The 17,880-nt window shown below is 47.4% G+C and overlaps 2 protein-coding genes across 2 annotated transcripts in view; both read right to left on the bottom strand.

The window, feature by feature from the left end:
* Positions 1-104: 104 nt before the first annotated feature.
* Positions 105-6,518, bottom strand: LOC135805882 (uncharacterized). The gene is made up of 2 exons (XM_065320002.1): positions 2,340-6,518; positions 105-1,071 (listed from the first exon to the last, which is right to left on the bottom strand). The coding sequence occupies exons 1-2, from the start codon at positions 6,158-6,160 to the stop codon at positions 819-821; spliced, it is 4,074 nt and encodes a 1,357-aa protein (XP_065176074.1). The 5' UTR covers positions 6,161-6,518; the 3' UTR covers positions 105-818.
* A 3,178-nt stretch (positions 6,519-9,696) lies between these two features.
* The window catches only part of LOC135805881 (uncharacterized), a 101,764-nt gene continuing 93,580 nt past the window's right edge, over positions 9,697-17,880 (bottom strand). The window contains exon 6 of the mRNA XM_065320001.1: positions 9,697-11,621. Within this exon, the coding sequence (XP_065176073.1) occupies positions 10,890-11,621 (732 nt within the window). The 3' untranslated portion in view covers positions 9,697-10,889. The remainder of the gene's footprint in view (positions 11,622-17,880) is intronic.

Below are 17,880 nucleotides of genomic sequence, written 5' to 3' on the forward strand. Positions count from 1 at the left end.
AAGGTCCACTAACACCACCAGCTAAATGACAATCAGCTCATGCGATAACATTGCACAAAACTGACCGACAGTCACTGAGTACTGACATTCTACAACTAACTGGCTATCACTCTAACATGTCTTTGGCTCTCCATCCGAGTCTAAACCTTGATGGTAGGTAATTGGGTCATTTGAAGGTATATTGAAGAATCTTGTCTTGCAAGCAGGTCAAACGGAAGTTAAAAGAACATCTTAGTCACAGTTTGTTGAATGTGGCATGCATTCTTCTTCACTTGATGGCGATATAGTCAAACAAGCATCCCTAGAGGGTCCAGACCAGCTGGAAAGATACTGGGATGATTGCCAAAAAATGAATCGAATTGTAACACTAAGAGATGGATTTGTTGAATACTCCTTTGCTAGTTCCTCTAGACTGAGATGCTAGACTTACTAATCACTAGATACTAGTCACCAATACTGGAATTAAAAAAATTGAATAATTATAGTAAAAAAAAGTGGCTTGTGAACGCCACTGGCTCACACTTAATCACTGCTTTTCACAATGAATGTAGTGTTTACATAAAGTCCACATGGAGGCAACAGTGTTTATCAACTTCTTTATTACACCCCTCCCTCTCCCATTAGCTCCCAACCAGCAAAGCAAACTACCACGAGGAATAGTTCAGGCTCCAACCAGACCTAACGAAATAACTATAGTATGGGCTTGTGTGCTTGTGCACAAGCATGTGTCTGTGTCTGTGTGTGTATGAATTCGTGGACTTGGTCCGACGCAGCTTGACAGGGCTTATTTTTGCAGCGCTGGAAGATGCCTGTACCATTCAAACGGAACTCAGCTTTTGGAGGCGGTTGACAATGTCGGCGAACGTTGGTCGACTGCTTGGGTCTGCTTTCCAACAGTGCTCCATGAGCATGACATACTCCACGGGAACATCATCGCCAAACGAATCTTCACTGACATCTGGTCGATAACCAGATACTACAGCATCCGTCAGCACACTGTAGAAGCGGAAGTCTTCCCGTTCCACGAATGGCCGCTTGCGGAAGAAGATCTCGTACAGAACAATTCCAAAGCTGCAAGCACCACAGCATTGCAAGCACCACAGCATAGCACACAGTTACGTATTAGTCCACGAGTTCTTTCCGGTAAAATAGTGATGTTCTGCTCTACGTTATGGGAACACGACGCGAAGAATCAGGAGAACTCTCTTCGCGTTCCCGTAACGTAAAGGAAACCTGTTCTGCAGACATCACAAGGAATGTGTACTGGGAATTTCCCCTGCCATATTTGGCAGTTTTCTGCCCGCATTTGAATGATACCCAACGGATCTGCACGCATTTTCTTTGCGTGTGCCACAACGTAGAGAACCTAATCTATGCGTAGAAATTTGCACCCAAAACACGCGAAGCCGTAGACTCTAACCCAGGCACCTACTCTCTACATGATTTCTCTACGTTTCACGTATAGCAGTACCTCTCTATTATGTTTGACCAAATCTTCAAGATACTGCACAACTTTACACAGAATGGCTAGTTGGCATTTACACCTGGCCATCACCGAACATGCAGACCTTGACTGGACGGACGCAGAAAGACGAACATATGACGGTATGGGTTTTGACAATTTACAGTTATCCAAAGTGTTTGCCCCGTGCGGCGATATGCAAGACCATGGCCGCAGCGCATTGTTTGCTCGGAGATGCCCTGTTTTCTCCCTTGTGCAACATACATGATATCACCCCGGCGCTAATGCAATTCCAAAGATACCTCTGTACAGTGAAGCAAGGCACAGTCACTAAAGAAGCACATTCACAATAGCTCATTTTATTACATACAATTCCCTAAATTCCAGAATTCCCTACGATGCATACACTGTTCGATTATGCAGAGGTCTTCGTCAAAATCCATGGAATCCAATTCCACCCATTCTGAAGCGCATTTCGGATTTCTATCTGTAGGACTCGTGTGCTGTAGAAGATACAAGTACATGTACTGTCGTGGACATGGAAATCCAGTCGATTGACCGGGGCCGGCGCCCTCAGCGCGTACAGAACGTTGCATGCAGTGCGCAGTTTGCAGTCACGTTGATCCGATGCGACCGGCGCACTGCAGCACATTTATGTGTGTACTGCTTACCCACGCCTGCATGGCCAGCGCCCCTGGGGCCGCTGGACGTGCGACCGGATTTCCATGTCCCCGACAGTACATGACCAGTGATGTTCTCAAGCAGCTGGGAAGAATAAAGCAGCTGGGAAGAATAAAGCAGCTGGGAAGAATATAGCAGCTGGGAAGAATAAAGCAGCTGGGAAGAATAGAGCAGGTGGCTCACATGTAAAACTCACCTATATACGTCAGTGCTAGCGCCGTACTCTTTGCGTAGCATCATCTCCGGAGACTGCCAGAGTGAAGTGCCGACTGCCCCGGACAAGTAACCTTCACCTTGCAGCAGTGGAGTCCTCTCATCACGCGGCACGGCTATGTTCACACACAGACCTTCCATCTCCTGGGAGACGGGCTGCTGTTTGTCAAGAGTCTCTATTAGGCGGGCTGTTCCAAAGTCAGCGACCTTCACCACCCACTTGTCACTGACAAGCAGATTGGAGCTCTTCAAATCGCGATGGATGCGAGGTGGTGTCGAGCCATGTAGAAAGGACATACCCTTGGCGGCATCCAGAGCAAAGCGTAACTTATCACTATAATCTAACGGAGTGCTGGTATCTCTAATCAAGTTACGCAGAGCACCCCGTTTCAGGTACTCCATGACAATGAATAGATGTCCGGACCCAGAAGATCCAGCCCCTAGAAACAGGACTATGTTTGGATGGCGGAGAGTCTGCATTAGCTCCACTTCACGACGGAAGTCTTGCACACTGGCGGGCTCTGTGAGCGATGACTGCTTTAAATGCTTGACTGCCACGAGCATGTCGCTGAGCTCGGCCAGCCAGACTTCGCCAAAGCCACCGGCTGCCATCTTCTCTCTCATTGTCAGCTGGTGCCACTGGATCTCCCAGACGCGAGTCAGCTCGGTGATCTTCTTGCGTGATGCACGGAGCTGCCTTTGTTTCTCCTGCGTCTCTCTGCGGCTTCGATGGTACTTGCGCGCCACAGTGAGCACAATCAGCAACAGGAGCAGCGCAATAAAGCCGGCAATTAGGAAGTAGATTGGTAGATAGCACATGGTTTCAGGCATATAACCTGGATCACAGAAGCACTGGGCACGTCCAGCCTTGTTCTTACATGACCCATGGCCGTGGCATGGGTCAGGAATGCACGGGTCGGGAGCAAAACAGGCATTGACCTCGATAGCACCCGGTGCCCTGGTCAGTGTACCATTCACGCAGGAAGAACAGTTCAAATTCAGTGTGGACGAGTAGCTACTGTTCGGGCAGAGTTCACACTCACCAGCCACACTCTCCCTGCCAAGCGGACACATGCCGTAGTCCAGAGTAGCATACTGGTTGCCATAAACAAAGGTTTTCTCGCCCGCATCGCCGCGTTTCGAGTTCTCAAACGTGGTGCGACCACCCAACAGATAGCCGCCTGCCTTTTGCATGAAGAATGTGACGTGACTGGTAAATAATGGTAGGACTGTCACAGCATCCTGGCCATACGGTGCATCACTGTTGATCAGAAATAGTTCCGTTGTAGTATAGTACTTTAGGCGTTCGTATGGCTTACTGTGATTGCCCATGACCAAGAAGGAGCGATTTGTGTACGGCGACAAGGTGTGGAAGCGTCGACCAACAGGAGGACCGGTAGAGTCGAAGCTCAGATTCCTCCACGACACACTGCTGTTCTCAACGTCAGTATGGATCGTGAACAGCAGATTAGACATGCAGCAGTGCGTTCCACTATTGCCGCCGCCGAAGACGATGGGATTTTCCCTGTAGTAGCTCAGTGCATGGCCGTACAGCTGCGGTAGCGGCGGACTCGAGGCTAGCGTCAAGTCCGTCCAGTTTCCGGCACACTCGCCCAGGTCACTAAATGTAAACACCCAGAAGTCATTGGTTGCACTGAACACACCCTGCGGCTGTGTTGTCCCACCATAGACCGCAAACGATGTGGAGTGAATGGGAAATGAGACGTGAAACAATCGGGCACTGGGACCGTCTTTTGCACCCGATAACACCCACTCATAGGTGTTGATGTTGAAACACCAGACTTCTGGTGGGGCCAACACATAGCTATAGTCAACGATGGACTTTGCAAGACCGCCGCCGAAAAGAGCTATGACCTCCACCCCGTCAGCAGCCTGATAGACTGTTGTGTGCCCCATGCGCTGACCGAACAGAGGGCCAGGTGCTGGGAGGTTTTTGGTGTAGAACACTTTGGCCGTGGGTACATCGATATCGCCAAGACTAGCCAGGGTCCATACTGGCATTACTTCTTGCTCCGCTGCGGGTACGTCACCATGTCCATTTCCACACATGCCGCCGAGTAGAAAGGAGTGCACGTCCACTCGCCGCGCAAAGTCTGTGTCGTAGCACTGCGATGCTGCAGGCATGGGCAGAGTGACGGGTCTAGATGCCACACAGCCCCAGTTCCCAACAAACTGGTCCTTAACGGCATCGTTGATATCCAGCAGCGCGGCACTAGCAGTCCCAGTCGGTTGGTCAGGACTGACCGAGCTGCGATCAAACACAAGACGATGTGTCGAAAGACCGTTGTTTTCCACTAGGTACAGGGAGTCGTTGACAGAGGCCAGTGCAAGTTTGGTCATCGTATCCGTACCCGCATCGTAGAAAAAGGAGAAGTCAGAGTTGCCAGTCAGCGATGACTTCTCTGTTGCCGTCCACACTGCATCCGCTGCCTTGCCGTCCAGTTGAATACTATACACAGTGTAGTCACTACTCTGGCATAGTGCCACTACCACGACTAGCGTGCCACTTGTCTCACTGTACACTGCAAGCTGCTTCACTGCCACTGGGAACACATTCACACAGCGAGATCTCGCCTCGCAGTCCGCCGTCAGATTGGCCATCATCTCCCAGCTCTGACTCACCCTGTCGAATAACCAGAGGTCACACAGAGGCGTGGAAGAGTAGTCGGACTGTGCAAAGCCCCCGTACATTACCAGCGTGCTGCTGTTTACTGCGAACATGTCTGCTGAATACCTTGGCTCTGGCTTTGGTGACTGTTCGCTAACATCTACTAGTTTCCATGAGGGCAAGTCTGCTTGAGCTTGCTTAATTTCTAGCTCCCAGAGTGTATTCGTACCATTAGCATTGAGCACACAGCTGGCCTTCTCAGCCTTGTCAACATGCAGGCAGAACTTTCCACCAAAAGCAACAAGGTGAACATCAGCGCCTGTGCCTCCACTGCCGTTTTGAGATGCTAAAGCGTGGTAGAGATGTGGGACCAGCTCTGAGCCATGGTTCGTTTGGACATGCTCCAGGCCACCTTGGCTACTCCAGGAAAACAGAACTGCACATTCGTCATACACTCCCAGTCCAAATATGAAAACACTATTCTTGGACGGGCTGCTTGTCAGTGCCGGTAGGAAGTTTTCTGTCGCTTCGGCCATGCACTTCGGGTCGATTCCTGTGAAATTGATAAAGCCCACGGTGCGCCATGTCTGCCCCTGGCTGCCAGAGATATCCAGTATTCTCAATTTGACTTGTGGAGAGTGATTAGCCGACTGTGTGTTGTCGGCCATGCCAATGCATACCAAAGAACCGTATTCATTACGGTGCGTTGTGGCTGAGATAACGACAGCTGATGGCGGCATACTCAACATGTAGACGAGGTTGGGCAGCGAGAGCAAATCACTTTGCCCTGTACCCGGAGGTAGGGGCCGAGCCACCCCGTACTTCACTGGTGTGAGGACGCTCTGCAGCAACCTCTCTATGTCACTCCCTTCTTCATACATACGCTCCTCATTCATAACGTTATCTGCAGACATGGTGCCTGCTGCCACAGGGTTGTAGCGCGTTGTAGAATAGCCAGATCGTGGATTTCTGGTTGCTGTAGAATAAGCAGCAGCTGCCAGCTTGGGCTGCAGTCTCTTGCTGGCATTATCATCCGACTGTACACCACTGGCACTGGGGTCGACGATATGAGCCGCAACGCAGGTTACAATAGCCACAATCTGCACAAACCGGGACGTCGGAGCGCTTACTACGACACGTACCGCCAAATGACCTAAGCTACTCGCCGTCATCATTACTCTGCTCGTTGGTTAATTGCGTCTAGCTTTATGGCGACTCTACGCTATCTAGCTAGCTAGCTAGCTAGCTAGCGGCGTTCAAACACACAGACACATAATTATTGTAAAATTCGAGTTGATTGCTACCAAATTAATCGTGTTTCCTGACTACATCGTAGTGTATAGAGACAGACAGCTTTGTCGGTGAAACTGCTCAGTTCAACTCTGGAGAAGGGGCAGTTCGTCCAGCGACAAAATAATCGTCCAGGAATGACGCGAAGCCTGCTGAAGGACATACATAGTCATAGGCCGTTAGCAGGTTAGTCCCCCTGATCATAGCTGATGAAAGCTCTTTGGATGAATACTCTGGACGAAAAAAATTGGCACGAGTATTCGTGCTGTTCGGCTAATAAGTATAGGGCTTGAAAGTGATGACGTCAAAAACGGCCTGGGAGTAGTAAATTGACATCAGATTTCTATTTTGGATCCACTAAGGTGTGACTTTGCTATTGCCTCAGTACGTGGGTGCATAGCAACCCACTCATGTCGTATGCAGGTGCAACTTTTACTTCGCCACCAGTTGTCACCCCGCCCCCACTAGCCAAATCAGTCAGTTTCACTGGCAACATCACCTTGCTGTGAGTGAGACCGCTTGAAATGTGCTTGGATCCATACAAAAACTGGATCCAGGTGGATCCAGTTTTCGAATTTTTCAAATTGTTGCTATGCCATTGCTATGGAGTGACGTAGCACTTTCAAGCCCTATTATACGTCATGTACTTGTACATGTAACCATGATAACCATGATAACCGGTGCACAGGCTGATATCAGCTGCTGCAGTAACCGAACTAAATAATTACAATCTGACATGTAATGTATGATGTAGTTCGTTATAAACAGAAATGCACTGACACCGGCATACAAACAACACAATCATCGTGCTTACCCCCCCCCCTGGCTTTATGCCCCGGCGGATAATGCCCGAGAATTTGATGGATTCTGCTTTTCAATATGCTCGCATTCTGCTCCAAAAAATAGCACTGATAATGCTTGAATTCTGCTTCGGAAAAAATAATGGAAATAGTGGCATAGATTACTAATGTTGCAGATTGCTAACAGCATACAATGTCATGTATTTTGCAGCAGAAGTCGTGTTCTACGAAACAGAAAATACGAGAAGCACAGAAAGTATTATTACTCAGCACCCAGTAGGCAAAGGCGCGGTAGAACTAGTCGCGAGGGCATTGTGAACTCTCACGATAATCCCATATTATGCAACGAGAGAGCTTGGAAGCTCAGAGCCCTACGCTATGCTTTCTTGCCTTGATGACCTAGACAAAAAAAAGCATAGGGATGTTTTTTTCAGACATAACCTGGGATTCAAACCCGCACTATACTATCGCCCTGCAAGCATCCCCCGATACACTTCGCATACATACTAATTCTTCCAAGTTGCTTCACGTTATGATCTTGCATTTCAAAGCCCTATTTGAATATTGTGGCCAGCCGTCTTTGATGGTACAGTACGGTACGGGACGGGTACGGGCGAGGGTAATACGACACCGTCTACCGCCTTGATGACCTAGGCCAAAAAAGCATGAGGATGTTATAAATTTATCAATTCTCCTATTTTTTCAAGGCATCACCTGGGATTCGAACCCGCACTATCGCCCTACATGCATTCCCCGATACACTTCGCATTCATACTCATTCTTCCAAGTTGCTTCACGTTATGATCTTGCGTTTGAAAGCCCTATTTGAATGTTGTGGCCAGCTGTTTGTGGCCAGCTGTCTTTGATGGTACGGTACGGGACAGATACGGGATAGCGCCAGGCGTGACACAAACAAACACATAAACACCAAATTAAAGCTGTGTGGACCCTGGCTAGAGCCAGACGTTACTGAAGTAACGTCTTCTGCATAGCTACGAGAATAATATGCTAGTTTTCGCCAGAATATGCTAGTTTTCGGCAAAACTTGTCGGATTATGCTAGCGCAGTGCTAGTCTCCAGAAAGTGCTAATTATGCTCAATATAATGCTAGCATTATCCGCCCGGGCCTACCTGGCATACAGCCAGTATTGTGAGTAACTGCACGAGTGCACCGGCTAGGCAGTTCCCAAATCGGCCCGATTTTTTCGCCTAATCGGCTTTTCGATCCACTAAGATAATGTCCAAATTCGGCCATTATTATGAGCCCCAAAGTCAAAGCAGTACAAGTATCTCTGTAACTCGGATCGCTAAAATATTTCATCGCGGATTGGTCCTGATTCAGAAAACGCAAAAATTGTTGCCCGCTAAAATTTGTCGTTCTACAGTAAGCGGAGTTGACTGTACATGTAATTGCAAAGACCAACTACGGCTCAACGCAGTGCATGCAGAGGTCGATGGTAGCAATGTGTTTACATCAGAGCCATAGCACCCAGTCAGGCCGGCCAAGCCATGGCCGGATCTTACTTTCCTCGAACAACACCGACCCAACCAATTCTTGCAAAACTGGGGTTTTCCTCAATACGGCTCATTCCCGTCAAGTATCCCACTTCGCCAGACCACCTGAAATTACGATCCTACGGCCCTGCATACCTTGTCTCTGCTCTTGTACTCGTGCCGCTCACGAACGGCACAGTTCTACGGACTAATAATAGCAGTTCTAGCTTCACAGAATAGGCATTATTATACCGGCATGCACAGAGAATGCATGCAGAGAGACATAGACATGTACCAAGAGCAACAGCACAAAATTCAGGCCAGGTAGATAGCCGCAGCTAAAATTTAAAAATGTGAATAAATTATTATTCACACATGTCCGCCGGATGAGTACGTGTGGCCCTTGCAACATGGGGACCCACGAATACAAACCAGCATATGTTCCCTCAGCAATACAAGCAAGGAAAGAGAAATGAGAGCCCAGGCAGAAAGAAAAAAAGCGAAGAGAGATGAGGACATACGCCGGCAACGAAAACGGTTCCAAAGCGTAGCCAGGAATTGTATGTGTGCATATTGCTACGACAGTAAAAACGGCTAGTGCAGTCGAGGACAGCATAGCGGCACGAAAAATACGAAAATGCGACAGCAGCAGCCGAGAGTGTGCAAACACTAAACAAAACTTATCCCATAAATTTTTTAAATTATTGTCGTCACAGGTCTAAAGAGATCCTTCAAAAAGGAAGAACGGAGGAGTATACAGACCGTAATCCAGAGAGAGAGAGGGAGAGGGAGAGAGAGAGAGAGAGAGAGAGAGAGAGAGAGAGAGATAGATAGATAGAGAGAGAGAGAGAGAGAGAGAGAGAGAGAGAGAGATAGATAGATATATAGATAGATAGAGAGAGATAGATAGAGAGACAGAGAGAGACAGAGAGAGAGAGAGAGAGAGAGAGAGAGACAGAGAGAGAGAGAGAGACAGAGAGAGACAGAGAGAGAGATAGATAGAGAGAGAGAGACAGAGAGAGAGAGAGAGAGAGAGAGAGAGAGAGAGAGAGAGAGAGAGAGAGAGAGACAGAGAAAGAGAGAGACAGAGAGAGAGAGAGAGAGAGAGAGAGAGAGAGAGAGAGAGAGAGAGACAGAGAGAGACAGAGAGAGAGAGGGAGACAGAGAGATAGAGAGAGAGAGAGCCTCGGAGAGAGAGAGAGAGAGAGAGAGAGAGGCAAATGAAGTTCTATACTGTAAAGAAGGTCCTTCAAAGGCATGTGTGACAGCGGGAAGAAGATTGCGAGCATGCGGTCCTTTTTGAAGCAGTTCAGCAACCAAGAGAATGTTTGAGGTTAGGTGGGACGGAAAGGGCAAGGGAACATCTTAGGTTTCAAAGCTAATGGTGCTTAAATAAGGGTTTCTAAAAAAAATTCACTCTCGAGAAAGCACAGACCAGGGAGCAATACAATGACAAGTGGCAAAAAGACAATAGAAAGAATGGTATTGGCAAAAAAACAATGCAGTGGCCCGGGGCAGTGCATGCGCCACGACAGCGATGTTGATATCATACTTGGAAAATCATTATTATGTGCACCTAATAGCAGGCATCAGCATCAGTGAAGACTGGCATTTGAATGCATCACAACATAGATGCAATTGCAATGATTTGAAAATGCCGTAGAAAATGTTTCAGAAGAGAATATGTATGCTTGCACAACATGATAATCGACTTTGGACAAGTGTTGTTCTTCTTGAATGCAAGGAAAACATGTTGGGTACAGTCACCCTTCACATTGCAATGGAGGGAACGGACGTACATTATACGCTTCAAGCACACTAGGGTGATCCTGTCAGTCTTGTCTACTGGCATGCTGTGCTTGCTTCCAGCGAAACACAAGCAGTAACGGAAAGAGAACAAATATGCGGTGCAATGAACACACCTGTACAGTGCATGGCATGAGTGATGCACGTCAGATAATAATACATGTAGATACAATCATGATCATTGCATGGCACAGCATCCTGCTGAAGGATATAAATACGTAAACATTGCAAAAGTAAACCAAAGCATAATCCAATGCATACATCGTGCATTCCAAAATAATCAAAAAACAAACAAAACAATAATGTATTTCCAGGGTACTGGAAAGCCAAATTCATAGGGCACAGTATGTCATTAGCTTGGAACACATGTATATCTTATTGGTGTTGGATGCTCTTCAGAGATATCCATACTCATGTGGAAGGATTGATGCCGACAAATATGCACACGCACGCACGCACACGGACACGCCCGAAAACACACACACACACACACACACACACACACACAGACAACTCACCAGAGTAAAACTGCACATGTCATGGAGTAGCCAATGAGGCACCATAGCAAAACGAATCTGATGCGGTCTCCAGTTTCGTGAACTGGGATCATACACTCCATTGGTTTCACATCTGTTGTTTGCATCACATCTGTTGTTTGCAGCACGTCTGTTGTTTGCATCACATCTGTTGTTTGCATCATTTCTAGCAAGCGATCTGTAGACATTAGATTATGGCCAGCTTCGCTTTCATTGGCCACCAACTTAGCAGAAACGGAACTTCTATTGATTTCACCAGATTCAAGATCCCCTTCAATGTCTGGGGATTGTTCAACAGGAAATGGATCGCTCTCCTCATCTGCATCATCATCCATCCTCCACTCCGTGAACACATTGCTAGCAGAGTCTATGCCTGCGGTGTCTGGCGAGTCACTCCAAAGCTGCACTGTTTGTCTTGCTTGGTGATCCATGTAGTCGGTATGAAGTTTCTGTGAAAGCTGTACCACTACGGTGACAACAGCAGCAAGGTTCTGGCACTTCACGCTCGGCGGCAGCGATTGGAACAGACCCTTGTAGGTGTCGTCGCAAGTGTTGCCTATGGTGGACAGACTGGCATCTTGTGTTTTCTCCGCCCGCGGTGCGCATTCCAGCAATCTTTGAATTGCTCCTTCGGTGTAATGTAATTTCTGCTCAACATTAGCGCTGGGTATACACTGGGTTATGACTCGTTGCACCTCTGCTTTGAGATTCTGCAGGAGTACAAAGGTAACAATCATATACACAGCACAGATAACGGTACATAACATGAACATACTTCCTCTGGAAACAAATAACTTCGTGACTTTTTCACTAATTTTCGCTACTGTTCTGTCGCTCTCTGTGTGGTTCTGTCGGCCTAAAACACCAACAGATGATATTTCCGAACTGTAGGAAGGCATGATTCGCATTCTGGAAAGCCGACAGTCATCGCAAGGCAAAGGTTTCGTGCTGTAAACCAAACAAAGCGACGATGTTTTGCATTTTTGTCCACCAGGCACATTGCTAACAAAAGAACTGCGCTCACTGCTTGTCGTTGCTAGTTTTTGGTTCAGAATGAGGAAGAGCAGGACAATGGCACTGAGAAGCAAGAAGAGTGTGAAAGGGATAGCAGCTAGCGTTTTGAAATCTGCGTGATCCAAAAAACAGCAGCCAAAGTGAGAACAGGTCGGCAAAATCACAAAAAAATCCGAAAAACGCAAAGATGTGACAGCAAAGCTAAAACGTTCAAAACAAAGTTGTCGTCCAGTGGAAGACCTTGCCTTTTTCAGCAGCCTCCACTCCGATGTCTCCTTGGTAGCATAGGAGAACAAGGAAGATCTCCTCGCAGCAGTCGTGACGTGATGGGACGACTATAATGCGGAGAAAAATGCGAAATGTTTGGCTTTGCCTGTACGCGTCGTTCCGGAGCATTGTCGAGAGCCAAGGCGATACCAGAGTGCCAGCGCCACCGCGGTCTCCTAGATGCTAGGGAAGGCACTAGTGTAAATCAAGTACTAGTAACAGCAAAGACGATCAGGGACGCGGAGAAGCTGCTCCTTAACATGCGAGAACACGTCGATCGACCTGCCACTTTGGTTGGTTCCAGCCGTGATGAAATCGAGCGATGGCGACTCAGACTGATACTCTATTCCCATCAATCGATCTTGTAGATATTGTACACATGTCCATTGACCGTGTGGAAGAGTTTCTCTTTCAATAGAACACTTTTGTTGAGCACAGTAACTCCTTGAAAAGTCATGTGAAAAAGTTCGAAGTTTTGTTTCTGGAGGAAGAATTTAGGAATGTGTATTGCAAAGCTCAAGTGTAGACTTAGAATACATGTACTGTACATGTAATGTAAAGATTCAATCTCAGGACAGCTAACGATTTCCACCTTGTTAGGTCTCATAGGCGTAACAATCAGAGTCACTGACCAAACCGATAGCAAGAATTCGTTAGAATTTCATGTCGCTAAGCAACAAAAATCCCAATATCGTTTTAAATTACAGATTAATGCATGGAGGGGGGGGGGGGCTTATGACTGACTTGTTACTGCCCTATCCGGGGCTAACATGGAGGGGGCTAACAAGCTATGTGGCCCAACCTGAGAAAATTGGTACAGTATGCTATCACAGTTTCCTTCGGGAACTCAACAGCACTGAGTACTACCAATCAGAGTTTCATGCTGGGTCGGCCATCATTAGGTGACAAAACATTAATCACTTGATGATTGACCACCCGTGACCCGGCATGAGGCTCTGAGTTGTGACATCTCAACCTTCATTGCAATGACCTTAGGAGTTGCTTGTGCAACCAAGTAGGTACACACGCAAGGTAGAGCAGCTGGGGATAACGCTATTACTCCAAGTTTCCTGCCCATAGCATGTTCAGGCAACCAAGTGCTGCAAAACGGCAAATTTTAGCGACGGTGATATTTTAGCGACTATAGCGAAAGGAGTGTTTTCGCCAAAGTTTTGCCGCACGAATTGAAAATTTGCATGTACAGTACGAGTCACAGCACCAGTCATTCTTCTTTTTAGAGTCTGAACTCGGATCGCTAAAATATTTTCATCGTGAATTGGTCCAGATTCAGAAAACGCTAAAATGTTTACCTGTTAAAATTAGCCGTTCTACAATACTCAGTCTGTGCTCATTCATCTTTTTTGGGATCATCAAATTGAAGCCTAGCAGCTAGTATAATTATAGTCTATCGAGAGTGCGGATGCAAGTTTTTGCGCTCCGCGGTCGAGTTTGTTTCACCGGTGTAGCTGCCTTCGGCAGGACCGTACCTACACTGATTTGTTCTAGTGTTTATGTATGACTCAATATGGCAACTGACGAAGATATGGACTTAGCTCTGCTAACATACGAGGAGCTGCTCACAGTTGCCCGAGCTACAGGACTGACCAACCCGGAGACATTGGGCCGACAAGACTTGGCTGTTGCCCTTCGCAAGGAAGGACTAGGAATATGGAAGTCACCAGATCAAAATTAATGGTAAGCGACCTGCTCTCCACTTTCCAGCTGCTTAACGAGACTATCAAAGGTATGGCTTCAGAAAAAGAATGTCTTCGAACGAGCAAGACAGACGCCATTGTCTCCTTGAAGTAGAAGTTGCCCAACTGAAGGGAGAAGTAGAGAGAATGCGGTCCACAAATCCCGTACCCGTAGCGTCCCTAGCTTGCACTGACCAAGAGAAATTGTACAGTAGCACTGCAAGGAAAGCTGCCTCACCAACAGGCACACACCAGCACGGACGGTAGTACACGTACTACTACAAGAAGTAGTACCCCAACAGCCAGACCTGACCTGCCCGCCAAACCTCAAACACAAGCTACAAGCACAAGCGTCTATGGGTGGCAAAACCCACGCCGCCGCCGCCCTGCACAAGCCGACACCAACACTACCAGTACCAGTTGAAACGCACTATCAAAAGAGCCAGCCCGTACCAAACACACCGACCTTCAGGGCATGGAGCGGGTGAAGCGCATGGCTTTCTACCTTGGCAATGTAGACCTTGGATGCGATGCTGCCTCAATTGAACTGTGGTGTAAAAAGAAAGATCTTGAAGTTTTTCACTGCTCAATCTCGGAATCACGGTACTTTGGTACAGCTTATGCCCACCTGGTTGTGGGAGAAAACTGTGTAGACAAGATCCAAGGGCCTGGTTTCTGGCCTGACAAAATTTGTATCCGGAAATGGAGGTTCCACACTGACCAGGCTGAATCTGAACAATGAGTAAACCAACACCTCAACTTGACCCTTATAGGGGATTCACTCACGGGGAAACATGAGGTCACGGGACAAGGTAAAAGTTCAGACCTTCGGTCAACGGAGTGGGGCCGTTCACACCCGTGGTCTGTTTCCCTTGGCCGCATGTTTGCCCATGCATTTGTGGCGGGGCAATTAAAAAATTATCTGTACTGCATTTTTGTAGTACATTCTGTACTATATTTTGCATTCGCCATGCACAATTTTCCGATGGGCACTGTCTGAAAAAAAATAGGAAAATGCAGGTTGCGATGCACTCGTACAACTAGGGTTCAGATTTCTCGCCAAAGACAAGATCTACGCATGCGCGTCTTATAGCCATGGGATTTTTCCCTTGACAAACGCCCTGAGGCCCATGGCCACGGCTTTGCCAATTTTTTCCCGAGAGGTTCTTCCTTTCCCCCAGTACCATAGTTTCCGTAACAACTTTCCCATAACCGTGGTTTTACCCGTGTGTGTGTGTGTGTGTGTGTGAATCCCCTATAACGCAACACCCTTCTATCCTTCAACGCCCCTAGCCTCCTTTCCCCGTAGCCTGTATCAACGCACGTTCCCTTAGAAACAAATCTGCTGAGCTATCCGACCTTCTCACGACCAGCTGTCCCCTTGTTGTTTGCATAACTGAAACCTGGCTGTGTCCACAAATGTCCCTCTCCTTCCCAGGCTATGAATGTTTTCGAAGGGATCGACCCACCTCAGAGAATAAAATTAACACCAACGACTTCCTGGCCTATGGCGGTGTTGCTATCTTAGTAAAATCAAGTGCATTTGGTCCTATTACCCGCCGTACAGACCTACATCTTCCGCAATTCGAAGCTACCTGGGTAGAGATATCGCCATCTACTGCAACCTCTGCTTGCCCCACGCGCCAGCAGCCCATCCAAATTGCGGCTGTCTACCGTCCACCGTCCACCGACCTGTCGGTGATAGATAACTTCTACGCCTCGTTGCAAAGCTGCTTGACTAAAATATGTACCCCTGCCTCAATATGTACCCCTGCCCCCTGCCCCCTGCCCTGGCTCGCCAGTCCTCATCACTAGGGTTCCCTGTAAAAAGGTGTCGCCGCCTGTTGGGAATTCCCTAGTAAAACAAGAATAAAATAATAATATTAATAATAATTTGATAACCGCAATCAGTAATACAAGCTGGATCGACATTTGTGTACACTGTATTCATGTATTGTAAAACTGTGGAGACCATGTGCAATAAAACGATGAAAAATGTGAAGAAATTGTGTAGAGAAAGAAAGGGATTCAAACAAGTTTTCGTACAACACTCATCAGGAATCGTCGTTGTACTAAAGGACACTGAAACAAAAATTGAACTATTATAGAAAATCTAAGTTACAGAAATAACACTAAGAGCAACAACAGTGAAATTTACAAGTGTGAATTTTAACAATCAAAGCGAGAAATGAACAAAGGAGAAAGGAAGGAAAGACAACGTGATAACACATAACAGCAGTACATTACACCTAGAACATTAACGGCCAAGCTTGGCCGCACTAAACACGACACGTTACTTGAACAATTTCAACCCAATTATACTATCTTTCTGTACACACAAATTAGGCTTGTACAGACGCTGATAGATAGCTTCCAACACTTTTAACTGTAGTCCATAACCATGACGACCACGGCACAATACAGTGAACGAAGAGTCGGAATACGCACCGCAACAATCAGGACTAGCCAGCAGATGATTGTACACTGAAGACTTGCTACCACGAAACCTACGCACAACACTAACACTCTCACGGGCACTCTCACCATCACTCCCATCACTGCTCTCCGACTCACTGCTCCCTCCGCCGTCCGTTCCATCCTCCGCTTCCTCTGTACTCTCTCTGTCTCGTCCATCCCGCCTGACCGGGTCCATTGAACTCAACTCGGCCGTCCCCCTGCTATCACGTCCCTCCTTTCGCCCTCGTCCGCTGAGTGCGTAGCTTCTGTTGTAGTTGGCTGTTGATCGTCTTGGTCTTTCAATTATGGGCTTGGATGGTGGATTAGTTGTGGTTGCTGTAGATTGCGTTGTTGGTGTTGGTGTGGGAGTTACTGATATGCAAGGTGGGTCTTTTTGAGTCAGCATTTGTAGTGTTAATGCAGCTGTCAGTGTTGTTCGCGGTCTGCCACTGGCAAGCTCCACCGCCGCAAGAACCGATGGCGGAGGATCAGGAGGAGGCAGTGGGACAATAATAATTGAACAAACGGCAAGGAGACAACAATTTGATAACCGCAATCAGTAATACAAGCTGGATCGACATTTGTGTACACTGTATTCATGTATTGTAAGACTGTGGAGACAATGTGCAATAAAACGATGAAAAATGTGAAGAAATTGTGTAGAGAAAGAAAGGGATTCAAACAAGTTTTCGTACAACACTCGTCAGGAATCTTCGTTGTACTAAAGGACACTGAAAACAAAATTGAACTATTATAGAAAATCTAAGTTAGAGAAATAACACTAAGAACTGTTGCGTTACTGCAACAGCACTAAGGATAAATGCCCATGCACACTCTCTCAATCCAACACAACCATCACACTCCGGTAGGAATTACCAACTATACTTGATGAAGACAGAAGGAGAAGTCCCGAACACCAGGAACAGAGTAGGCATGTAAACAGCACAGGCACGCAACAGTTACCGCTGGTGCATGCGAGGTGCATGTGCGTACGCGAAGGTGTGAAATAGGAAGCGGGGTCAAATTACATATGGATGCACTATGCCAAATATATAGGCACAGGTAGGTGACTGTACATCTCCCCCCGAAAAAATGCGAACGGAGGGACACGAGAAAGTGTGGAGCAAAGGAGAGAGGAAAAGGAACAATAGCAGTTCTGGAGCGGGTACCAACGTGAGCATTACTCAGAATGATAGAGAGAAAAAAAACATGAAAAGAACACAGTCATAGTTCAACTGGAACACATGGAGTAAACAGTGTTACTGTGTTCAGGTATTGGCAGCATAGCGTTGCGGCGCATGGCGAACACGGCTGGATGGTGGTCGGCGACCGGGTGGCAGAGGCTTAGCAACTCTAGGAGACTGCGGCACAGGCAGAAGAGGTGGCAGAGTAGAGTTAGCTGGTAGTTGCAGGGCAACATGCACAGGAGCCGGAACACCATACTCAACCTCATACATGGGCTCAATGGAGGAGGGTGAGCGGGAGGGATCAGGGCGTTTGGCTGGCGTGGATGGCAACGCACGCACGTGGCGACGAT

The sequence above is a fragment of the Sycon ciliatum genome, chromosome 1, assembly GCF_964019385.1.
Source record: "Sycon ciliatum chromosome 1, ocSycCili1.1, whole genome shotgun sequence".
In the NCBI taxonomy this organism is placed as follows: Eukaryota; Metazoa; Porifera; class Calcarea; order Leucosolenida; family Sycettidae; genus Sycon; species Sycon ciliatum.